The following is a 27,018-nucleotide window of genomic DNA, read 5'->3' as shown; positions in this document are numbered from 1 at the left end:
CTAAGGCCAAGTTTGGGATGTTCCAAAAAAGCCAAAAAGCCAAAAAGTTACTCAAAAAGTTAAAAAGTTAACACTATTCACCAAAAGTCAACAATTACGGCTGCACAACTCCCAATTCAAATTTTTCTCTACAAATCAATTTTTAGAATTTTTTATTACACATTTTCCAATAAAAAGTCAAAAAGTTAACCCAAACATCCATATTTTCAACCTCAATTTTTTAGTCCAAAAAGACAAAAAGTGCACTTATTTAGTCTTCCCAAACTTGGCCTAAATATCTTCTCTTTCCATGGTGAGTTTAGCATTATTTAATTTTATTTTTTAAACCAACCACAAAATCGAGAACGATCTTCTATATAGTAGGAGAAATTATTTGATGTTTTTGAAGCATTACTCTTTTTCACTTATAGATTAGACACATAATATGTTGACTCCTATAAATCTCACACAAAAGTAGTGGGATTAATAATTATTACTTTAAAACATCACTCAACAATTTTGTAGAAATAGTGAATAATTTCTCCTCGAGAGTGTTTCGGCCTCGTTTTAGAATATATCTTTTTAACAACTTTCTGAATTTTTGATTAAAATGTGATATAAAAAAAATTAATATGTTTGAGATGATTTTTTAATTTTTTATAAGAAGATATACAAAAAATAAAAAAGAAACAAAATTTTAGACTTTTTAATATATATTATTAACTTTTTAATTTTTTTAATAATTTTTTAATTTTTTTTTGACTAAAAAAACCGTTCGCAAACGAGGCTTTAGTGCGATCTGGAGTGTGTTTTTTTTTGTTTTTAGCGTACCACGTCAAAAAAAGAAACGAATGGACGGCTGACATCCCTTACTATCAAAACAACGTCATTTTTTTTTTGTTTTTTTGGTTTTCCGTCAGATTGTTCTCTCCCTATTTGCAGCTTCTCGCCGGCGGCCCGTACTCTTCAGCGACTACAACAATACCCTAGACTCGACAGAATCAGACGTCTGGTCCAGCACCACCACCGGCGAAGACGACGCCGAGGCAGCGATCTCTTTCTCAAAGCTCTTCATGACAGCGAATCCAAATCGCAAATCGTTGTCCACAGATACGAGTCATCGAGATTGCCCAAGAGATTGTCCTTAAGTTTCTTCACCTAAGGTACCTCTTTCCTTCTCTCTTTCTGATGATTCTTCTCCTAAAATCATGGAGATTAGCATTTAGTTTTTTTATTTCTGATTGTAAATACCTTTGAAGATACATCACTATATATATTCAATTCAAAACTTGTTTTAAGGATGTGAAAAGGAAGGAATTAAATCTGTGAGATAAGTGCATATATATATATATGGTAAAGAAAGAGAGGATCTGGGTGACGGGAGGGGAAGATGAGGGTCGCCGGAGCTCATGTTTCGCCGGAAAGGGTAGGAGAAGGGAAAGAGAGGCAAGCGAAGGGGAAGGAAGTTTTTTATTTTGGACAAAAAACGATGTCATTTTGGGCCCAAATCTCAGCCATCCATGTCTTATTGTTTTTAACCGCCTACAGAGGATGTGCACTCAAACCGAGAACCACCCCGCTATTTTAATAGGGAAGATGTCAGAGAGGTCTAGTGATGTGTCTTAAAAAAAAAATAAATAAATAAAAATAATAAGGTGAGTCACAAACATCACATTAAAGTGAATTTTATATTTCTATTAAAATTATTAGAGCTCTTATATTAGAGTTCTAACGCATTTTTGTTTTAATAGTACTTTAAATGAAACCAAAAAGGACAACGCAATCAATGACGCACAAGCATCAATAAATAAAAATTATTTATTTATAGTGTTATATATGTGAATACGGTACTTGATGTTTATGATTTAAATTTTTTTCTCATTTCACTTTCTCACAGAGACACAGGGAGAGAACTAGAGAGAGAGAGACAGAGAGAGACAATGAGCGGGCAAGGGAAGACAGTATGCGTGACGGGAGGGTCAGGGTACATAGCTTCATGGCTGGTTAAGTTGTTGCTCCAACGTGATTACACTGTCCGAGCCTCTGTTCGCGACCCTTGTCAGTTCTCTCTCTCTTATTTTCAACATTGGGTTGGGTTATAATCTTTAGTTCTTGTAGTGGTCACTTTAGTTATCTCGATTTTGTTGAAAATAGATCATTCTAACATTTCCTATGCACTTCAATCTTTCATTTCGATTATACCAGTTTATTGGAACTGGAATTTTTGGCTGCTGCATTATATAATATTGGGTAAATTAGACTTAGGGATGTTTTGGGAAGATGGTAAAAAGTGACTTTTTGACTTTTAACTAACTTTTTGGCTTTTTTTTTTTTTTTTTTTTTGAAGACAAATGATTTGGAAAGTTAGTAAAAAGTGACTTTTGATTTTTTTGATTAATGTTTATTTATAATGTCAAATTATAATAAAATGACTAAACTACTCCCATTTATTTAAAATATTTACAACTTTTCCTATGTAACACATTTTGACCCATGAGGGGTAAAATTATAATTTCACTGTTGGCTAAAAACCAACATCCCAAATGAAAAAAAAGACAAAAGAGTCAACTTTTAGCTTTTGCTACTAACAAAAAAAAGTGACTACAAACCATGTTGCCAAAATAGGCCTAACGTGCCTTTACTTTTTATTAAAATCTTACTTTGGTTACTTACACTTTCAATCAAGTTTCAATTTCACCCGTCTATTTATCTACCCTTAATAAAGTTAAAAGAAATTGAAATTGAAATTAAAAGTGGAAAGGCTAAAGTGAAATTTTGGTGAGGGTAAGGATTAAAATGAGGTTTTGGTAAAAGTGAAAGAGTTTTAACGAGACAATAAAAATGTCACACATTCTTCAAATGATAGGTTTTGTCAACTTTGTTAACAGTAGACGGATGAAAGTGTGAGATTATAACTTGACTTAAAGTGTATGTGACTGTTACAATTGAAAGTGACGGAATTAAAGTGAAATTTTAGTAAAAATGCAAGAAGTACTAAGTGTAATTAACCCCCTAATATTTTTGGATGATTTTGTGTTGTTTGGAGATAACGGGTTGTTTAACTATTTACAGAATTTCTTATGCTATTTGTGTGTATGCCTACAGAAATTTTTAGTTCCTAATTGTGTAAAATTGTGTGTAGTAATTGCCAATATCACTCTAATATTGTTAGGCCATCACTCTATGTTTAGAGAAGTAATTTGAGGATACTTCCGGAGAGTACTATGTGACATTGGTTCCGTAGCATCAATGGTTGTGAATCACTTTTTCAATCTTTTCGACCTTGGTTCCGTAGGAGCAAGTCAAAGAATTGGGAAATAGAACCGTAGTCCAAACCAATCGCATAGCAAAAAATCTTACAAGTGAGACATGGTGACTGACCTTTGTTCGGTAGTTGGGAGACGTGAGATGACACACTTAGTGTGGGTTGTGGTTTCCCATTGGTCAGGAGCACCACATATGCAACGCTAAATGATGCTCTAGGACTATCTAATAATTTTCTTGTTCTAAAAAATATGTGTCATCATCAATCCAGCTTCAGAACCCATCATAAACTGTATCCTAATTGATAGATTGATTGTAACAAAATTCTTTCATAGTTGATTTAAAATAAATCATCTTTTAATACTGATGAAGTGAAATCGGACTCTGAAATTAGGAGAGAAGCTTAGGTCACATTTGCCCAAGGAATTAAAGTTTAGAAGTTAGGATTCTTACTTAAATCGCCTATGTTTTATTTTTTTTTTGTAGCTGTCTTGATCTCATGATCTGGTAGGAGCAATAACCATTCTAAACCCAGGATGTTACAAGGGTTTTGCTCCTACATTATCTCAAACTGAATTGGGTCTGACCTCACATCATCATCTAGTGAATTGGACAGTAGGAAAACAATAGAACTCTTTTGACCTCAATGATTTGGATGACTTTACTACGAGGTAGACTCTGTTAGAGTGGTAGTTTGGATCGTGATAAGTATGGCGCTTAGGGAGGTGTGGATTCCCAGACACACTTGCACTATATACACATACCCAAGTCCATGTTTTGTAGTTAGCACTTTTTAGTTCTTTTTCCTGTTTGAAAAAAAGAAAGAAAGAAAGAAAGAAAGAAAGAAAGAAAAATGACAGGCACTTATATGCCAAGGGTAAATTACACAAATAGTCCCTAAAGTATACTTTCTATTTCATTTTGGTCTCTAATCTTTAATTTGTTTCAATTACATCCTACACTTCACACACTGATTCAATGTGGTCCCTTCTTATATATGCCATAAACTTCAGACAAAAAATTTTGGGATCATGCTTAAATAAGCCTTATATTAAGCTTTTAAAAGGCATTGAGGAATTTATTTCATTTTATTGCCAAAATGAATAGCAGACACATGAATTTAATAGAGGATAACAAAGTTACTTTTAAGAACTGAAATACATACCGTAATGAGGAACATTGCCCTCTGATTTGTCGCAACAATAAGTTAATTTTTCGTCCATTGAATTTCTAATTTCTTGCGGTAGTTCCTAAAAATCTTCTGACTCTCGCACTTTTAATATGCTGAGTTAATCCTTAAAATCTCCCTAAAACCTCAATTTTTCTATACTGCATGAAACCCTATTCTTCTATCCATTATTCAATCAATGTTATTTGGTATATATATTCTGTCTAAACTCCACTGCATTTATAGGAAAGAATCACATTTGAATCAATGTGCAATGTTTAGGGATGTACTTGAAACAAATTAAAGATTAGGAACCAAACTGAAATAGATAGTATACTATAGGAACTATTTGTGTATTTGTCATATGCAAAATTATTATACTATTTGTGCGATTTTTTATAAGCTTATAAAACTATAATTTTCCGTGAAAATGTATGAATTGATATAAATTTGTTCAAGTAGAATTTAGAGGATTGAATCAAGACTGGCATTTAAATCTCATATTGTGCTACTTGAAAATGCACCTTTTAATGGATTATGGTTGAGTTACCAGTTTTTCACATTTATTTAATACTTGGTAATAAAATGCAGCTAATCCGAAGAAGACGGAACACTTACTTGCACTTGATGGAGCTAAGGAGAGACTTCACTTGTTTAAAGGAAATCTACTGGAAGAAGGTTCCTTTGATTCTGTGGTTGATGGGTGCGACGGTGTTTTTCATACAGCATCTCCATGTTTTTTTACGACTTCTGATCCACAGGTACACTTCATATTACGTTTTTTTCTCTTTTATTTTATTTATTTTTTTGTTAAACTGCCATACATCAACAGGATACAGTGATAGACTGCTAAATGTTGTGGTCTCAAACATTGTTGATTATGTAATGAGTTGTGCTTTCCATTGGACCTTTTGTATAATGGTGTACGGAGAAGTAAAAACTTCGTGTTGTGCAATGTATTTCTCAATATCTGTTGTAGATGGTTACCAATCCCTGCAGGGACAAACCAAAACCTAAACTCATTCAACCTGTTCAACTTACCAATCTACCTGAGATCTATTGCTTTTCTCCATAAAAAATGAAAGATGGAGAAGGAAAAAAGGAAAAAGAGAGAAAAAAAAAAGTTATTGTTGCCTACAAGGAAAATCAAAACCTAAGCTCCTCTAACCCATTGACCAATTGGGGTAATCTATTTTTAAACCTCCTTCAGATTGACAAAAATGGCTAAATTTATCTCAAACATTGCTCTATGACATAAATAAAATTGGGGGACTGAGTTAGAAATATGTGTAGGTTGGGAAGTAGGCTTCTGTTTGTAGTGATTTAACCCACATTTGAAAGTGAGCCTTATTCTGGACACTATCTGCCAACTAGATCAGTTTGTAGATGCCCCTAACTGAAGATAGTAACTAGCATATAAGAACCACTTTATACAGACCCATTGCTAAATCAACTTGAGTACCTATTGCCCCAACTAATAATGTTCAAAAAATTGATTAGTAATTGATTCAATTTAGATATCAGTCCTCACACAGAGTACGGTGGTTCTACGATCAGATGGGATACGACCATGCACATGTGATGGCAGATTCTTCAAAACTTGGTTATATACAAAAAAATTAAAAAAATAAAAATAAATTAAAAATTCATTCATTACACAGGTCATATAAATTATTCTTGCGTTGGTACAGCAGCACATTCGCATGCCTTGAGCAACCATTGTCCCTAATATACTTGTTTATTTGGTCATAAATAGTGATGGGTCATTTCATTCTTCTTCTTCTTCTTCTTCTTCTTCTTCTTCTTTATTTATTAATTTTATGATGAGGAACCTCCCCAAGGTAGGGCTACATTAGACCCACCTTTGCAGAGTAAATCTCGGATAATTGCAATCACCTGCAAACCCCAAGTATTGGTTACGCTAAGGAGACTAGTGAAAGTCGAACCTAGGATGTCTAGGTTTACAGTTCATCCCAGGACCCAACCCCTTTGCTGGTAGGCTCATCCATCTCTTGTTTGGTTTCTAGACGTTCTCAATTGTGATTGTTTTGATATTCCAAGTGAAGTTTACATCATTAACTACTTTGTTTTCCAAACTATCTTTGAGTGAGTGTGGTCTTTTTCTTTCCAGTTTTTGTTTCCAATCATTTGTATAGAATGGTATTTTTATCTGGAGTCCTCTTTGCTTGTGGACTTATTCACCTGGTGACATAGAAACAAATCTCAAGTACATAATCTATAAGAGCCATCTTCATAACATTGATATACATTGGTAGTATTCTTTTGTCTATTTGTTGATAGTAGATTAAAAGCTTCATTATATTTGCTTCATAACACTGATGGTTGATATCATGTAATTATTATTTTCAAATTGTTGCGTAACCATTGCAGGCAGAATTGATTGATCCAGCATTAAAAGGAACACTAAATGTTCTTGGATCATGTGCCAAAAGCCCAACTGTCAAAAGAGTGGTTTTGACATCGTCTATGTCTGCCGTTACATGCACTGGTAGGCCTCGAACTCCTGATGAGATAACGGATGAGACTTGGTTTTCCGATCCAGAGTTCTGCAAGGAAAATAAGGTACGTATTTGTGCAATTGTTTTTATTTTTATTTTTTATTTTTTATTTATATTTTTTTTTATCGTATTTGGTACTTATTTGTGCAATTGTTAATCATGTTCTTTTGCTATTTCTCTTTTACATGTATATTGGGCTAGTAAAACTCAGGCTACTAGCTCCCCAATTGGTAGAACCAACAATGGATGATGACCTTTTCTTTTTCCTTTCTTTTACGTTTTATTTTATTTTCATGAATGCTTAAGTTACTATGTTAGTATAATGCTGTCATCTATACATGAATGAGTATTACTTGCATAAACTTACTTGCTACTTTCAAGAACAATGTTGTAGAAAATTTAATGTATAAAGAGAAATAGAGAATTGTATTATTGATTGATGTATGTTCTATATTTTACAATGATTCATGATTCCTATATATAGAAGAGGGTGAGTGTGTAGTAGGTAAGGAGTAGGTGAAGTGGAGGTGGTAGTGGTGTAGTGGGTTAGGTTTAGTGGAGAAGGTGAGGTGGTAGTGGTGTAGTGGGTTAGGTTTAGTGGAGTAGGTTTAAGTGGGTGAAGTAGGTGGAGAGTAGGTGGATTTTAACAGCCCCCCGCAAACTCAAGGGGGATAGGAACGAACCAACTTGAGTTTGGAGAGAGTAACAAAACAAGAAAATACATAAAATAAAAAAGGATAGGAGACACTGTATGGTCGTGTCAGACCATTGGTGAAGACACTGGATGGTGGTGTCATAACGTTGTAGAGGACACTGTATGGTGGTGTCATAACCATGTAGAGGACACTGTATGGTGGTGTCATACCGATGTAGAAGACAGTTTATGGGGTCATGTCGGACCGTTGTAGCAGACAATGTTGTGACAGTTGTTGTGACAGTTTACGGAGTCTTGCTGGACCCTTATAGAAACTAACCGGAATCAATGTCGGGACAGTTTACAGAGTCTTGTCGGACCCTTGTAGAAACTAACCGGAATCTATGTCGGGACAGTTTACAGAGTCTTGTCGGACCCATAAAGGAGCTAACCGGAATTAATATCGGGACAGTTTATAGAGTCTTGTCGGACCCATAAAAAATCGCATCCTCAAAAGGTGCGCCCAATTTTTCAAAAGGCGTGCCCAATTCATCAAAAGGTGTGCCGGACATGATGGCGAGGCACGTGGGCGCCTTGGCTTGCGCGCCCGTGTGTCGTCTGTCGGCAAGTGGCGCGCGATGCGCGGATCGGCCCTGGCTATTTAACCAAGGTTGGGGCAGAGGCTGTGCAAACTAGTTTGAAACCTCTGAATTTTGGCAGTCTGAAACACTCTGTAAACCCTGCGCTGAAACACTGAGCAACCTAAAACATGGCCTCTTCGTCCCGTCCAGCTACCCAGAACCTGCTCACGCTCTTTCCAGAACTGAACGAGCCTACAAGAGAAATAACTGGTACGGTGGCCAGTGAACCTCAACCAAACACCTCTGGTTTTGCTCTATTGAACTTTCCGATGCGGTCGGTGGAGCAAAAAATGGCGGTGCAAACTGATATTGAGGCTAATCAGTATACTCTGAAGTCATGCGTGGAAACCATGACGGCGGTCACAAATTTGTCGAACCGGCTGCAGAGTAGGACAAATGAGGTGCAGCAGTTAAACGCCCAACTGGCTCTGCTCCAACGCATGTATAAGGATGCGCGAGCAGAGATAAGTGTACTAAAGGCAGAAAATAAGGAGCTGAAGCGGAAGGCCACCGTGATGTTCCGATTTGGAGGGCCGCCATATGCTGCAGTGGAGGAGCAGGGAGGAGGCAACTTGCTTGGTGGTCTAGGAAGCACGGAGGCAACACCGTCAAGGGCCGTCCAAGACAGAGGCAAGAAGAAGAGACCGGCTGCAGAGTAGAGAAGAAAAATCCCACTGTGGGTGTGGTTGTTTTGTTGTTTTTGTTTGTTTGTTCTTCTTCTTTTTTTTTTTTTTTTTTTTTTTTTTTTTTTTGATGTAAAATGGGGATCGGGGTGAGCCCCGACATGAATAAAATGAGTTTGTGGAATGATGAATTTTTTTTTTTTTTTTTTTGAGAAGTAAGGGAATCGAATAATAAAAAAAATATGGAGATAGTGATGAAATGATAAGCATGGTGATGATGAATATTAATAATGAATAAAAATAGAGCACCAATTAAGTTTTATAATAAAAAATAAAATTTGGGTGGTGAATGGGTGTGATTAAAAAAGAAAAGTAAGCATGGTGATGATGAATATATAATAATGAATAAAAATATTGGTCTCTTCAACCACTACCTCTGCCTCTTTGAAAAGTGAAAAGCTAGTCATCTCTCTCTCTCTCTGCACCTGGTCTCTCTCTCTCTGGCATGAACTGGTTTGGAGATGAAGAGATCACACGCATACACACATGCATCTCTCTCTCTCTCTCTAGATCCATGAGTCTCTTCGGTCTGGGCAGGAACCAAAGGACATTTCGCCCGGAGTAAGGGGGCACAGCTGAGAAAGCACATTGATGCAACATTAGGTAGTGGAAATCTGAGAGAAGCAGTAAGACTTCCTCCAGGGGAGGACGCTAATGAATGGCTGGCTGTCAACACTGTGGACTTATTCAACCAGGTGAACTTGCTGTATGGTACCCTCACAGAGTTCTGCACTCCAGAAAACTGTCCTACAATGACTGCAGGCCCCAAGTATGAGTACAGATGGGCAGATGGTGTACAAATCAAGAAACCAATTGAAGTTTCAGCTCCAAAATATGTTGAATATATTGAATACAGGGAAAGGAAAATGGAGGAAAAGATGGATGTGGATGGTGGAAATAATAGAGTGGATGATTCTCCGAGCCCAACCCCGAGAGAGAGAGATATCAAGCATCTCTTGTGTATATGAGCTGGTCTGTGGTCTGTGTGGAGGATGGGTCTGGAAAAGCTTGGTCTTCGTTGGCAGCCATTGTAAAGGTAGAGAAGAGCTTAATTATGGAAGAAGGTATGTGTAAAAAAAAAAAAACAAGCAGACTAGGTTGAGGTCCGGCGGGCGGCTAAGGTGAGGTTGCCGCCCGCCGGGAAGCGAAAATACTAGATTCTTAAACTTGGCTCTGATACCATGTAGAAAATTTAATGTATAAAGAGAAATAGAGAATTGTATTATTGATTGATGTATGTTCTATATTTTACAATGATTCATGATTCCTATATATAGAAGAGGGTGAGTGTGTAGTAGGTAAGGAGTAGGTGAAGTGGAGGTGGTAGTGGTGTAGTGGGTTAGGTTTAGTGGAGAAGGTGAGGTGGTAGTGATGTAGTGGGTTAGGTTTAGTGGAGTAGGTTTAAGTGGGTGAAGTAGGTGGAGAGTAGGTGGATTTTAACAAATGTTAGTTGTTACTTTAAATCAGTTGGAAGGAACCAAATAAAATGTGTTTGGTTGCTCAAATAGCCTTCTAAAAGCAATTAAAATTTTCCCCCAAAGCACTTCCCAATTTCTGGATAATACAGTTTCTACTTGAAAAACCCTATGTAATGTGATTCATGACTTGTGAACTAATCAATTCAACGCAATTCCCAAATTAGACAATAATCTAAATCATCTAACCAATATGAAAGTGATTTAGATTATCTCTGGCCATTAATAAATCTGACACAAAGATTTAACGTGGATAAAAACCACATTGGACAACTCCAATTGTGATAAAAAAACACGACGACCCAAGAAGGGTGAACAAATCCACTTACAAGAGAATAAGATGATTACAAGAGATCTCACCAAGCCCTACCACCTATGAATCCACACAAGCACTTGGAGACTCTGGCTCATCTTCATCACCCACTCTTCATCCAAGATTGTCCATGCTTGAGCTTGAATCCACAAACTCCAACACAGTCTGGATTCCACCGGTTGAATGCTCTTGAAAGGTTGATTCGATCCAAACCCCTTGATGTATGCAATTCGATCCATATGGGGCGACACACTCACTAATTCATCAAAGGAAAAAACCAATAAACTATCTTCAGATGATAATCCAAGGTTTCTTAGGACTGTCGTCTCAGCTATGGAAGAGGTAACCCTAAATTATGCAATTGAGGCAACTTAAAACAAAACAGGGTTGCGAAAATTGCTCGAGTGCATGAAATATCGCTCAAGCGGTGTGCCTAAGAGGCAGTGGAACAAACAAGTCACTTCGATCTAGTGGTAGAGTGCACGCTCCCAGTATCTCAGAGCTAAGCTTGAAATACTGAATGATCCATTTCAATGCTCGAGCGCACAATTAACAACTTGAGTGATCCAAGAAAATTCATAGGCTCAAGGATACAACTCAAATATGTTCGTGGATTTGACAAGCAAGGGACCTAACAATTTCCCCCTTTGGCAATTTCCCCCTTTGGCAATTTCCGGACAAAACACTTCTAACAATCAAGTCCTAGCAAACACACACTCTAGACACAAACCTAACTACTCTAAACCACTTGTGAAGCGAACCACTTGAAAAGAAAACAATAGGAACAACACAACCACAAGGGATAGATGGATAGAAATAGAGATGAATACATGATTAGCAAAGTGAATCAAGATATAGAAGATATAGAACAATCACCAAACTCTCCCCTTTTTTGACCAAGGGAGACAAAGGGACAACAATAACCAAGATTATGCCAATAATATGCCAATATAAAGAGAACAAAGAACCACAAAGCATGATAACATGTCCCAAAACCCAACAACTATCCAAGAATATCAACAATACATCCACAAAACATGTCCATAATATCCCAAAATAGGCCAAATGACAACAAAATATGGCCATACACGTGCAACATCAACAAAGGTAAGCATTAGACTAACCAACAAAATATGAGATGGGGCATGTCCAAAAGAGTAAATATGACAAGAAGATCATAGATCAAAACAAGTCCGAAAGTAATATAACCCAGAGAAATAGAAACATCATTGATATGGAGGCGGAGGAGGGTGCTACCAGTAATAGGATAGAAGCTGTGCAAGCTGAGAGGTGGCCTGATCCACCAAAGTACCAATGTTGCCAAGGTAGAAAGATGCCCATCAAATGCATCCACTCGAGCATCCAACTGGTCAAACCTCTGTGTCATGGCATGCTCGAACTGGCGAAGCTGTCCTCTAATGGTACAAGCATGGACTGGATGCTCCCCCTCACTGGCAGTCGCAACATCAAACTCAGCTCCCTTTTCCATTTGCTCCTCACCTGCATAAAACAAACCCGCTCCAGAAGACTCCCCCGCTTACATGTGCATAATTCTGGGAGACAGTCTTTTTGGTAAAAGGTTTGACAGGGCTAAAATGCTCATTATCATCAGAAGAAGCAACTTCAAGAGAGGATAGAGTCCTATTGATAAGGCAACCATAAGAAAGACCTAAGTTTTTCTTCACCTCGAAAACATATATCATTTTTTGAACAATCATGGTGGGAAGGTCAATGGAACGAAGCCTATCAATGCAATAAAGAACAAACCCTTGTTCTTGGTTGATGTCAGAACTATGGGTGGTGACATGAATGTTGGCACAAACGATGAGATTCAAAAGCCGGAATTGAGGGAGTTCATTTTGCTTGAAATCAGCAGTGGGAGAACCAAGGAAATGATACTGGCAATCAACAACCGGAGGAATACCAAAAGCTGTTCTAATCAACTCTTCAGTGACATGAATGTCTTTAGACTTGACCCAAGTTTTGAAAGAAGGATTGTACTCATCTATGGAGTGAATGTTGCAATAGAACTCACGTACCCAATCTATATTTTGGAGGCCAGAAAAAATAAACTTGTCACCCCCTAAGCGATTGAAGACATGGTGGATGGGAATGGACTCAAAAGTGTCTAGTTAGACATTTCGCTCTAAATGGACAGGCCGTGAATGAAAGAAATCTCTAAACAACTTGGCTTTCTCCTTAGGCAGAAATTTCTCGGGGTTGAAAGGTGGACAATTAGTGGTGGTTTTGGTGCGCTTGGAGGGTTGAGACATGGTGAAACCTGGGGAAACACAACAACACACAAACAACCAAACCCACAACCCAACAAGCAGACCCCACCAAGAGACAAGAACAAATAGCCAACCCTCAAACCCAACCATTCAAAACCCACCAACGTCAGTAACAAACAATATATACAATGATGACCAATAAACTAAGATATTAACTAAAAAATTAACTAATTACTCAAGCATAATAATAAAAATATATAAAAGCACTAGACAAGTTTATCAAAAAAAGAAAAAAAGAAAAAAAAAGAAGAACTAGATTTAGGAACAAACAAACCAAATAAACAAGAAAAGAAAGAAGAAAAACAAGTATTAAAAGAAATTTGAACAAATAAAGCCCTAGAAAAGAAAAGAGAGAAGAAATAGCAAAGAAATATTTACAATGAGTGATGAAAATCACAAATGTGCGGCACAAATCTAAGAAAAATGAAGTGGAAAATGCAATGGAGGATCGAGAACACCACCGGAGATGAAATCGCCTAAGAGAGAGACAATGATGAGAAGTTTGGGGAAAATAGAACCGAAGAGACAGATCTGAGAATTAAAAACCCGTACAGACAGCTCGAGCGACCACTTCATTGCTCGAGCAAACTCATTTAAACACGCACGGGGCCGCTTGAGCTAAGACTCTTATCACTCGAGCATGAAACACATGATCCCAGTATTTCAGACTGCAGACAAAACTTCTAGAAAGAGTGCAACACTGCTTGAGCACAATAAACACTACTCAATCGGTCACTAAAAACAAGCAGGGCTTCCAAAGTCCTCAAACACACCCATGAGCCTCCAAAACACACTCACAAACAGAATATCTCTTGAAACAGAGTCATATGAGCAATATAGCACAAAGTGATACAAAGATGTACACATCATGAGTCACTCAATCTTGCAAGATAGACAATATGAACATGGAAAAAATTGCAAACAAGATAGAGCACAACAAATGACATAGACAACACATGAATGCAATGCTCAAAGGGGAACATGACATCTTACAAAGAAAGTGTGTGTGCAATCTTTGAATGTCTACAACTGCTAGAGTTAATCCTAGTAGTGATCGGATGGTTGGACCTCCAACAAGTAAATTTGTGATTGACTGAGGAATGTCAAACCACTAGTGTTCAAGAGGTATTTGTTGAGTAAAAACATAAGCTCCCCCTCAGACAAAGAATACCATTTTCTTGTGCAATCACCGGCTGCTTTCATGCTCGTGAGTTTGGAAACCGAACTAGAGAGAATGGAAAGACTAAGTGAAGCCTGGTTGGTGACTCTAAGGTAGCCATTTCCTCATGCCATGAGAGACGTGAATAGAGAAGTAAGCCGTGGAGATGCAAAAAGATGGTCAGGGGTTAAGAGACTCAACATCACCCAAGATATGCTAGCATAGGTCAATTCTTCAAAAAAAAAACAAAAGATACAATGCTAGAAGTCCGTAGAGAAATTTGATCACTTATGCAAAAACCCGTACGATTGCTTCACTCAAGGATGTGTACAAAATGGGATCGTGTAAACAAAGGGCATACACATTCATCATGAGTTATGTACAAACACACATGAAACCTTGTTTGCAAAAAGAGAGATGTTCAAATATATCTATGTGCAAAGAAGAAGTGAATCATAGTCAATGAGAATATATCATCCAAGCACACAAAATACAATATAACACACATCTACTCATGCAACAAGTCACACCCTAGTCAATGAGCAATACACCTAAGGTCTTTCTAAAAAACTCAAACCTAAGAAGATCAAGGGGTTTTGTAAAAATATCAAGTCTTTGATGCTCAGTAGGTACATGCTCAAGAACAACAAGACCCTTCTCAACCAACTCTCGAATGAAATGGTGACGAATATCAATATGTTTGGTGTGAGTGTTGGATCGGATTCCAAGATATATTGATGGCACTCGTGTTATCACAGAAAATAGTGAATGTGTGCTGATCCAATTCGTAATCAAGAATCATTTGCTTCATCCAAATCATTTGAGCACAACAACTCCCTGCGACAATGTACTTCGCCTTGGCAGTCGAAAGAGAGATGGCATTTTGCTTCTTGTTATGCAATGCAACCAAATTATTTTCGAGGTACAAACAACCGCTGGATATGCTTTTGCGATCATCAGCACACCCTGCCTAATCGGCATAAAAAAACCAATAATGTCGGCGGTGGTGTCAGACGAGAACCAAATCCCATACCCTAAAGTTCCACTTACATACTGGATAATACGCTTGGTGGCTAGAATATGAGACCCTTTAGGGCAAGCTTGATAACAGGCACACACACCAATACTGAATGCAATATCAGGCCGACTCTTCATGAGGTACAAAAAACTCCCAATCATACTCCTATAAAGTGTGGGATCAACATCAGTGCTAGAGGAGTCCTTAGACAAGTGAAGACTTGCGCTCATGGGGGTTTGTGCATGTTTGGCAGAGTCAAGACTGAACTTAGAAACAAGGCTCTTAGCATACTTGGTCTGAGACACAAACATACCCGATGACAATTGCTTAATTTGAAGCCCCAAAAAGAGACAATTCCCCTATCATGTTCATTTCAAACTCGTGTCGTGCAATCCGAGAAGTATTTAACAAGGGAATCATAAGTGGATCCAAACATAATATCATTAACATATATCTAAGCAACAAGAATATGAGACTTAGTACACTTCACAAATAAGGTCTTATCAACACTACCCCTTTGAAAGTCATTATCAATGAGAAGGGTATTCAATCTATCATACCAAGCCTGAGGGGCTTGTTTCAAACCATAAAGCACCTTGTCTAGCTTGTAGACATGAGTCAGGAAATGTAAATCCTCGAAACCCTTTGGTTGCTCAACATAGGCTTCTTCTTTCAAGTACCCATTCAAGAAAGCACTCTTCACATCCATTTGGAATAATTTAAAGCCATGAAAACAGGCAATAGCTAGTAGGAATGGCAACGGGGCCGTGTCAGGGCCCAGGATTACACTCTCCGTCCTTGTTTCCCGAATGTAAAAAACTCCTCGTCCCTACCCCCGATCCTCGGCGGGAAACCTATCACCTCCCGCTCCCGCTTCTTAATGGGGATCGGGTTTTCTCGACCCCAAAAAATTCCCGACCTTTTTTTTTTTTTTTTTTTTGAGGCAGAAGGAAGAACAAGAATAAAAAATGATACATAGATATATACACTGACATACAATCCAACAACAACAACAACAACAATAACAATATGTATATACAGATATACATAGATATGTATATACTTCTACTATACATAAATGTTTGTAAAACGTACAAAACACAAATCTGTAAAACACAAATGTACAAGAATTGATCTTACTCCACAAATCTGTAAGACACAAATCCTCAGATCCGAACTCAGTATCCTTAGATTTGTTAAAAAAAACACAGATCTGACTGGAGAAAGAACCAAAGATAAACCAGACGGGTGGCCGGAGATGAACCAGACGGTGGTGGAGATAAGCGAAGAGATCGGCAAAGGCGAGTTTGGTGTCGGTGGAGTCTTCTTCGCAGGGTCCGATCACTTTGAGATCGGCGGTGATGGAAGGAGGGAGAAGACAGCGGATGAGGAGAGAGGAGGATAGCAGAGGGAGATCGGCGGTGAGGGAAGGTTTTAGAGAGAGAGAAACCGAGAGAGACTGTGTGTGTGTGAGGTCTAAGAACCTAAACATAATAAACCAAAACCTAAACATATATATACACAGACTGCTCAGGGGTAGATCGGGGCGGGGTCGGGGGCACATATTACTATCCCCAACTTGAAAATCATCGGGGATCTATTTTTTAATACCAGCCCTGGCCCTACGGGGAATAATTTTAGGAAAAAACCCGGCTTATTAGGACAGGATGGGATGGATCTTCGTCAGCCAGGTTCAAATTGCCACCCTTAGTAGCTAGCAAGATACGAATAGACTCGAAACGTACAATGGGGGCAAACGTCTCATCATAATCAACATCCTTAATTTGTGTATAGGCTTGAGCAACCAACCTCGCCTTATTCCTAACCACTGTACCATTCTCATCCGATTTATTCTTGAAAATCCTTTTGGTACGTATCACATTTACATTTCTAGGTCTAGGAACAAGGGTCCATACTTTGTTATGCTCAAATTGACCTAACTCCAACAATCGTCACATAAAGCCTCTTTCACATTTTTAGGCTCAATTAAAGAAACATAACAAACATGAGATACCTCCTCCCGAAGTTGCTTTCAAGTTTTCATCCGATCGGTGACATTACCAATTACTTGTTGCATGGGATGATTTATTTTCACCCTTGCCGATGGTTCCAAGATGGGTTGAGAAGAGGAGGCCATGGTTGCATCGCCTTGTGCACTCTTTGAATTTGGGCTTGCCATAGGAGGTGGCGCTTGTTCACTTCCTTGCACTTGGCCTAGAGCTTCTCCTTGACTTAATGGAACCACATTAGATGTTGAAGCATCAACTTCTCCCTCCTCAAGAATGGATGCTATAGGAGAACCTGAGTCATCTACAACCACATTAATAGATTCCATAATAGATAAAGTGCGAAGATTATAGACACGAAAGGCTCTACTATTGGTTAAATAACCTGGAAAAATACATTCACCACTACGGGAGTCAAACTTGTCCAAAGGCTCTCTATCTTTAAGATTGTAACACTTACTCCCAAAAGTTTTAAAGTATTTCACATTAGGTTTCAACCCTTTCCACAACTCATAAGGAGTTTGTAAGGTACCGAGCCTCAAATACATACGATTTACCACATAAACCGTGGCATTTAAGGTTTCGACCCAAAAGAGGGACTTTCTTAGGAGCATGACCCTAGCCATTTCTTGAACCAACCGGTTCTTTCTCTCAAAAACTCCATTTTGTTGTGGAATAATAGAAGCAGAAAATTCATGCTCGATGCCATGCATATCACAAAAATTCGAAAACGAACTATTCTCAAACTCACGACTATGATCGGTTCTGATTCTAATGATACAGCCAATGGTAACACCTTGTCCGTTCTGGATTCTTAATACCAAGGACTTGAAAGCACCGAATGCATCATATTTTTCTCGTAAAAAGTTTACCCATGTGAAACGAGTGAAATCATCAACCATCAAGAAAATATATCTTTTACCTTCAATGTTTTTAGTACAAGTGGGTTTTATAAGATCCATATGAACCAACTCAAGAGGACACTTGGATGTTAAGCTATTCACCTTCTTATGAGGGGCTCGAGTTTGCTTGCCCAATTGACATGGCCAGCACACTTGGTTCAAAGAATTACCCAATTTGGATACTCCTCGCACTAGCTCCTTATTGGCAATCTTTGCTAAGTCTTTGAAGTTGATATGACCTAATCGTTGATGCCATAAGTCTAGATTGCTTATGATGGCTGAGTGACACGTGAGATCACTAGTAGTGACAATACCATAGCAATTGTCAAATGTGCGGACACCATGCATGATGGTATTTCCCTTTTTGTCTAAAATCTGACATTTGTCTTTTGAAAACAATACCTCATGATGAGAGTCACATATTTGACTAATGCACCAGAGATTAGCCTTAAGGCCATCAACAAGCAACACACTGTCCAGCTTAGGAAGACTGGGGGCACTTATATAGCCTTTACCAATAACTCTAGAAGTGCTACCGTTACCAAAAGTAACAATTCCTCCTTAATACTTATCAAAGGAAGTGAAGTAGGATTTGTCATTGGACATGTGACGAGAGCAAGCACTATCAAGACACCACATGTCTTTATAAGCAGTATGAACAACAAAACAAGTTAAGTCACTCTTCCGCATCCACACTCTTCTAGTCTTAACTAGAGAGGGATCACCATGATTCTTGGAAGTAGTCTTAGCGTTGTGAACACCGTTTTGGCAAATGGTATTCCACCTTGATATAGAGGGTTGTCTTCTAACCCAATAGGTATTAGAATTTCTTCTTTCTCTTTGAGACTCCCTACCAAACAACTCATAACAATAGGGACGAATGTGGCCATACCTACCACAACCATGACAAATAAAAACCGGTTTTACCTTCCTTTCATTGATCATACCAGCTTTAGGATGGTGGAGAGACTCATCATGCATCTTTTGCTTCCCCTTCCCTTGAGTCTTTTTGTGATGAGATGTAGAGGCATTCCATTTTTGTGCTTTGTCATCACAAAAGCCAATTCCATTCTTGTCAAAGCCCATTTATTGAACTCCAATGATATCTTTCAATGTCTTTGATCCTCTGTTCCAAATAGCAATTTTAGCCTTAGCGCATTTGAGTTCTTCCTCCTCCTTGATGACTAGCTCATCCAAAGCAACTCGAGACATCTCGAGAGTTTTAATATTTTCTTCATATGTCGCATAGATTTTCAATAGCTCATTCCTCTCAGTCTCACAAGTTAAGAGTTTTGCACAAAGAGCTTGTTGATCATTAGAGATCTCTATGGCATCATTCCTAGTCTCGGGAATCTCTTCCTTTAGTTTGACATTCTCACTCTCACATGCTTTGAGTTTGATAGTGAGTTTATCGTTCAACATAGATAAATTAAGAGACTCCTTCTACAACTTTTCATAGGCTTGTTGAAGCTCTTCACCATCTACCTCATCACCACTATTAGAGGATTCATCAACAATGACTTTCTCAAGTGAAGGCACATCCTCCTTTTGTTTCTCGTCTTCCTTAAGAAATTCCAATCGTGCAACAAGAGCATTGAATTGAGAAGAACTAGATGCTTAAGAAGATGATTCCATTCTTTCATGGAATTGCATTGGAGTAGCCCATGCATCTTTAGCATTCTTGCAATGAGAGGTGCATTGTCACTCTCCTTTAAAAAGTGCTTCTCGAATAGTATTCAAGACCCGCATGCTGCTCTCCATGTCTGCCCTTTCACTCGCACTTCACTCCACTCCTCAAAAGGCTTGACAACTTTCTAATGAGTTATTGAGTCAATCACAAATGGTGCTTCAAAATTTTCTTCAATAGTATGCCATCCTTCTGAATCCCATGCTCTGAGAAACACTCTCATCCTACACTTCCAATACTAGTAGTTGCTCCCATCAAAGGTAAGAGCACGATGAAGACTATCACCTCAAACAAATTCAACTGGCTGAGAAATGCTAGAATAGAAAGCCATGAAGGTACCATCGCCATCTTCACTAGATTCAATTTCATGCGCTTCTTGCTCTGACTCGCTCATCATTCTAAGTCGTAGTGTAAACCTTCTTTCTGTTCTTCTTGGAGGGACACTTGAGAGCAGTATGACCAAACCCTTGGCATTCATAGCACTTGACTCCCTGACCTCTTACTATCTTCTTCTTAGGTTTTGGAATGATTTTGAGCTTATTATCACCTTTATCGTCCTTGAAATTAGGCTTCTTTTTCTTTTAATTCTTTTTTTTTTTTTTTTGGAATTGTTTGGTAAACAAAGTCATCATTTTGGACTCTAGATCATTCTCAACCTCCGGATTTTTAACAACCTCATGAGCACTAGAAAAAACTACAACTTTTTGTTTTTTCTTAGAAATCAAGTGTGCCTCATAAGTTTGCAAGTTTCAACAACTGGTCCAACTTGAGGTTCTCAACATCTTGAGCTTCCTCAATAGCTATCACTTTTGATTGGAACTGATCATGTAATAATCTCAGAATTTTTCCAATAACACGTGACTCAAGGATTTTTTCACCGAGAGTGAAACAAGAATTAACGATATCACTAAGTTTTGCATAAAAATCATTGAACGTCTCATCCTTACGCATAAAAAGGATTTCAAAGACGGAGGTGAGACGTTAAAGTGTTGATCTCTTAACCAAAGTGGTTCCCTCGTGAATTGTTTCAAGAATGTCCCAAGCCTCTTTTGCGACTTCACAAGTGTAAATACACCAGAACTCTTCTGAGGTGACGGAACAAAAGAGGGAGTTGAGTGCTTTACTATTCTAACTAGCATTTTGATAATCATTTGTATCCCATTTATCAGTTGGTTTGGGAATTATGACGTCGTCAATGGTCACAGACTCACAGTAGGTTCACTCCACCCATAGATGACAGAATGCCAAACTTTCTCATCGATGGATTTTAAAAACACCCTCATGCGTGCTTTTCAATATTAGTAGTTTGTTTCATCAAGCAACAAAGGCCTATGAGTAGACTTACCTTCGCAAATTGAATCCATTATCACAAATCACATAAAATCACACACTAGCTTTGAAAACACCTCAAAGAACGAGTGACCCACTCTGATACCAATTGAAAAACTCTATGTAATGTGATTGATGACTTATGAACTAATCAATTCAACGCAATTCCAAAATTAGATGATAATCTAAATCATCTAACCAATGCAAAAGTGATTTAGATTATGTCTAAGCCATTAATAAATCCGACACAAAGATTTAACGTAGATAAACAACCACAATTGGACAACTCCAATTGTGATAAAAAATAAAATAAAAAAAAAACACGACCCAAGGAGGGTGAACAAATCCACTAAGAAGAGAATAAAAAGATTACAAGAGATCTCACCAAGCCCTACTACCCATGAATCCACACAAGCACTTGGAGACTCTAGCACATCTTCATCGCCCACTCTTCATCCAGGATTGTCCATGGTTGAGCTGGAATCCACAAACTCCAACATAGTCCGGATTCCACTGGTTGAATGCTCTTGAAAGGTTGATACGATCCAAACCCCTTGATGTATGCAATTCAATCCATGTGAGGCGACACACTCACTAATTCATCAAAGGAAAAAAACCAATAAACTCTCTTTAGATGATAATCCAAGGTTTCTTAGGACTGTCATTTGAGATATGAAAGAGGTAACCCTAAATTTAGCAACTAAGGCAGCTTAAAACAAAACAGCGTCGCGAAGATCACTTGGGCGCAAGAAATACCGCTCGAGCGGTGTATCTAAGAGGCAGTGGAACAAACAAGTCACTTCATTCGAGCGGTAAATTGCACGCTCGCGAGGTAATGCATCCTCCCAATATCTCAGAGCTAAGCTTGAAATACTGGATGATTCATTTCAGAGCTTGAGCGCACAATTAACCACTTGAGCGGTCCAAGAAAATTGACAGGCTCAACAACACAACTCAAATGTTAGCCCCATTTGGGGTCATAAGGTCACAAAAAGAGCCAAAAAGTCAAAAGTTCAATCCCAATAGAAAAGGGTCACATTGTACACATCAACCAATCACCTTTTTTCCTCACAATTATTATCTTTACAACTAAAAAAACCATTCCAAACACATTTAACTTTCTTCACCTCTTTAAAAGCCAAAAGGCCACTAAAAAAGGCCAAGTTCCCAAAAGGAGCCATAATATAAACATAGAAATATCATCTGTTGGGCTCGGAGAATCTATCTCTCAAATTTTAGACTGGGTCGGGCACTAGTGCACGCAAATTGGGACGATAAAGCGCTTAGATACATGTACCAAATAGGGTTCTAATTCAAGTAAAAGAACTTCATATGGACCTTTATTATAATTATTTATGATATTTTGGGTCTCTATTACAGTAATTAAAAGTTTAAATTGGTCTGGTCCTTATAGTAGCTTCGTTGATTATTTTTCACCATTTCTAGCCATTAATGTATGCATTGCGTACAATCTTGGTTTATAAGCTATTGATTTGAAAGGGGAATATGGAGGGAAAGTGAAATTGATTCATATAAGTTGGAGTCATTGTGATCTAAGAAGTGTGCTTCCTGTTATGGAACTTTAAGAAAAAAGACTCACATTGATAAGTAAAGTTGTCTTAGTCTTACCAGAGTTTTGTAAGGATACCTATACAGCGATTTTAGCCTGGGATTGATGTAGCCTAGTGAAAGTCATGGATGAAGTACATAAGGTGATTGGTGATCTTCTATTATGTAGGGCCAATATGAAAGCCTTAATCTCTCAATTTCGAGCATTTTAATATGTGTTTGGCTAATTAGAGATTAACACCTCATATGACCTATAGTTGGAAAACTCTTAAATAGTCATTTGGATTTATAAGCTTTGTAAATGGTCTGTACAGCCCAAACTGGCTTCTTACAGACGGGCGGACTTAATGAAGGGGGATTGAAAACTTAAGACACTATACAGAATGCTCAAACCTTGGGTTATCTTTTGATTGTATGGTCCATTGCTTGTACTTGCACTTGGAAATTTGAACACTAAGATCACTTCTGTCAAGAATTTAAATAGTCCTTTTATTTAATTAATTATATCTTGCTTGACCATGTGACCTACACCAATGAAATTGAAGAAATCTTCTAACCTTTGTTTCTATATAACTTTTACTCATTAAACATGTCAGTTTTGCAGTCTTGTTAATTAGAGTTGTAGCTTGTACTAAACCTAGCCAGCATTTTTCACCATATTAAAGTTGTAGCTAGCTTGAATGGCTGTTCATAATTTGTGTTGCTCCCGTATGGCATTTTTTGTATTTGCTATCAGCTTTGGTATCAACTTTCAAAGACTCTAGCAGAGGATGCTGCCTGGAAGTTTGCAAAAGAGAAAGGTATTGACATGGTTGTAATAAACCCATCAATGGTTGTTGGTCCTCTGTTACAACCAACGCTTAATTCAAGTGCTGCTGCTATCTTGGAATTAATAAATGGTAAGTATTTTAAAAATGTTTGAAATGTTTCTGAAGTTCTTTGAAATGTTTTTCCCATTCACTTTGCTTTTTTGTTGTGCAGGTTCACAAACATACCCAAATGCTTCCTATGGATGGATTAATGTTAAAGATGTTGCAAATGCACACATTCAAGCATATGAAATTCCCTCAGCCAGTGGAAGATATTGCCTGGTTGAGAGAATGGCACACTTCTCTGAAGTTGTGAAAATACTACACGAGCTTTATCCTTCTTTTCAACTTCCAGAAAAGTAAGTGTTTGTGATTTGTTGTTGACTTTAATTATACCTTTATAAAGTAGTAATTGCCTTTGGAATTGAAGCTCTATTTCACAAAAAAGAAAAAAAGAAAAAAGAAAAGAAAAGAAAAGCACTTCTAAATCTCCTTTTGTAAATGTTATCCACGTTCTTTATATTTTTACCAATTAAATTCAGACTATCTATCTCAGCTTCATTAAGTGTCATAAAATATGGGCATATCAGGATATGTTCAGTCAACATATCTATTCTTTTGTCTTTTGCCTGCTTTTTATGTTGGCATCTTGTTGGGTTGCAATTGTTTTTATACTAGTAGAAGCAGTTCCATCTACATCTACTAAGTCTTTAATGTGTTTTCACATGATTCTCTTTTCCTTTTTGGCAATGATGTGATTTACATTTCACGGGACAAATATAATATAGTAGATGTGGTGAATCTTTAATGAGAAAGCAGTCCTCGAGAGCAAAGTCGTTGTGGGTTTCTATCATTTTAAGTGAGGCGATAAGTCGAAGATGCTTTGGTGCCCTCAACGATTTTTAAGACATGACAAGCAGCAACAAGACTTTATTAATATTAGCCGTTATTCTTTCTCTGATTATAACTACTACATTCGAACAAGTGCTTAATTCTTTCTGCTTTCAGAAGACTTGTCCTTTTCATTTGTTGAAACAAGTTTACTGATTAATGGTAAACTTAAGGTTCTTAGTAAACTCATTTATCAGGTCTAATGGTTTTGGTTTAGCAAGACCAGCCAAAAATTTGTAGAGTTTTCTGTAACCTCATTTAAATTAGGCATGTAAAAATGTGGCATGCAGTGCTTTTTAAGTGGTAATTGTTCCAACCTCCAGTCGTAAGGTTATTGTCATTCTTAACTATTTGTTTTTTTTTATTATTATTGTTATTAAATTTTATTTATTATTGTCATATTGCATTGATGTCTTTCTATAATATTTGCTGATATTCCTTCAAAATGTCATTTTTCTCATTCATTTTTACTTCCAATTGATGAATGTGTCTCTAAAGATTAGTTTCAAAACTTTTAAATGTTCCAAGTGGCACATGAAACTTCAATTTGTCCAATTTCTCTGTTAGAATTGGCTTTTGTTATGAATTATATTTTTATTTGGTTATATCATTGTTTTCTTCCCTTTTTTGATATGCTTTATAGGGTTGCGGGTGACAAACCATATATACCAGCAAAACAAGTATCCAAGGAAAAAGCAAAAACGTTGGGCATCGACTTCATTTCTCTCGAGGAGGGCCTCAAGGAAATCGTTGAAAGCTTGACACAGAAGAAATTTGTTGGGATGTGATCCATTGTAGCTATATGGAGGATTTTGGAAAAACATGTGATGGTGAGCCATAGAGTGTTGACATATTGGCTTTTATGATTTTATGTCTGTCATGTCTTGTCATGGTAACTTTGTGAATGATTTTAAAAAAATGATGGCGAGCAATACTTTGTTGTGGTTGGCTGGTATGGCTTTTAGAACTCGTTGTCTTGTATTAAATTATGTTATCAATCCTAAAACTCTAAGTTGAACTTGCTTTAATTAATACTTCATAAGGTTAGCATTACCTTATGCAATATGTATTTAGACTATATTTGGATCTTGAATTTGTGGAGTTATTTATTTATTTTTTTTATTTTTTATTTTCCAGCTCAAATCGGCTTGTCATAAAGTCTTAAGGTAGTTCACAATTTCTAACTAAAATATCTTTTTGATGCTATTTTATTTAGAAATTAGATAATGAATAAAATAAATAAATAAATAAATAAATAAATAAGGGGTGAAGTGATAAATAAAAAAGAAAGAAAGAAAGAGCTTTGTAAAGCGGTACGAACACGATATCAAGGCAAATCTATGGAAATACCTCTTTGTCAAAGAAAAATAAACACTACGTAACTTTATTACATTGAAAAATGCATTTATATCTATTCTGAAATATTCATATGGCATATAGTAAGGCTTAAATTAACTGAGTATTCAACTTTTTAAAAGTCTTATCTAGGGAAAGAACTGAGTTAGACTCAGATCGGGAAATGATCAAGTTACTAGCCTTATGTTCGGAGGAGTTAAAAATACTATGATGGTTCCGTTGATTTGTATATTTATTATTTATTTTTAGCATACCATATCTTAATGGATTGACATAATTTTTCTACTACGTGTACATCCCCATAATGGTGGTGATTTTCCAAAATCAAACATTACATATTAATGCTTATCAAGTATAGACTAAATTTGCTTCTCTTTGTTCTACAAACATAATTGTTCCATTATTATTATTATTATTATTATTATCAACAAAATATAACAAATATTATCCCTTGCTCCAAGATAATACCCATTTATGTATCATAGACTAGCAAGGTGAGGGTTGACTTCGTTGAAGTCCACCTCCTTTTTTAAGGTGATTGAAAAAATCCAGTGTATTGTATGTGCCCATTGTCATTTAGCTAATAAGCTCGTGGATATTGAGATTCCACAAGCGGTACTTATTCGTGTTGTGTTTGAAGCAGTTGTTTGAATTCCTTATGATATGCTATTTGAACAAGTTCTTGCAAAAGAGGGCTTTGAATATGGGAGTTCTTATTTTACTTGACGGTTTTGAATTAGCCCCTCCTGATTGTATTTCTCCCGAAGCTATGGGTTCGAATCTAAGAAAAATTCTAGAGAATGTTTGCTATCTTCATTTTTTTTTTTTGTTGTTGTTGTCGTCATCGTCTTTTCTAAATGATAAGAAATATAACCATCTTGAATTCCTGTAGCACTCCGTACTTCTTAGTATAATGGAATTATATTTGACTCTTTAATTATCATAATCGAGAACCTTTTTAGTCGATATTTGAGTCATGGTTGAGGTGTTACCTTAATGGTTGGGCGAGACTAGATCAAAAACTTAAAATTTGAATAATTGTTCTTGAGTAGTCTTCACTCTTTTATCATTTTCTCTCTCCACACTTTGAATTTTGTTATGAGGCTAGAACCATTGGAAATTTCTAGGGCTTCAATTTGAACACAAGAACGACCCCAAATGGAGTTCAGACGAGAGACTTATGTCCGTTTGAAATTTACGAATCTGTGATGTGCGCATAGTTCGCTTGAATGTAAGTTTCACTGCTCGAGCAGTCCATAGACCCTTCCAGCTCTATTTTTTAAAATTGTCTGAGATATTGCAAGCCTTGATTCACTGCTCAAGAG

General features: G+C 37.2%; 1 protein-coding gene across 1 annotated transcript; it reads left to right on the top strand.

Annotated features, from left to right (window-relative positions):
- Window positions 1-788: 788 nt before the first annotated feature.
- LOC114300830 (phenylacetaldehyde reductase) lies at window positions 789-25,365 on the top strand. The gene is made up of 7 exons (XM_082905949.1): window positions 789-1,142; window positions 1,877-2,037; window positions 5,003-5,172; window positions 6,803-6,994; window positions 23,374-23,536; window positions 23,619-23,805; window positions 24,981-25,365. Exons 2-7 carry the CDS (start codon window positions 1,920-1,922, stop codon window positions 25,123-25,125), a joined length of 975 nt encoding a protein of 324 aa, XP_082762075.1. The 5' UTR covers window positions 789-1,142; window positions 1,877-1,919; the 3' UTR covers window positions 25,126-25,365.
- Window positions 25,366-27,018: the final 1,653 nt, after the last annotated feature.

Source organism: Camellia sinensis, chromosome 14 (assembly GCF_055761805.1).
Source record: "Camellia sinensis isolate YWXY chromosome 14, ASM5576180v1, whole genome shotgun sequence".
Classification (NCBI taxonomy): Eukaryota; Viridiplantae; Streptophyta; class Magnoliopsida; order Ericales; family Theaceae; genus Camellia; species Camellia sinensis.
Note: the sequence above shows the minus strand (reverse complement) of the source record. Positions and strands in the feature narration are given on the sequence as shown.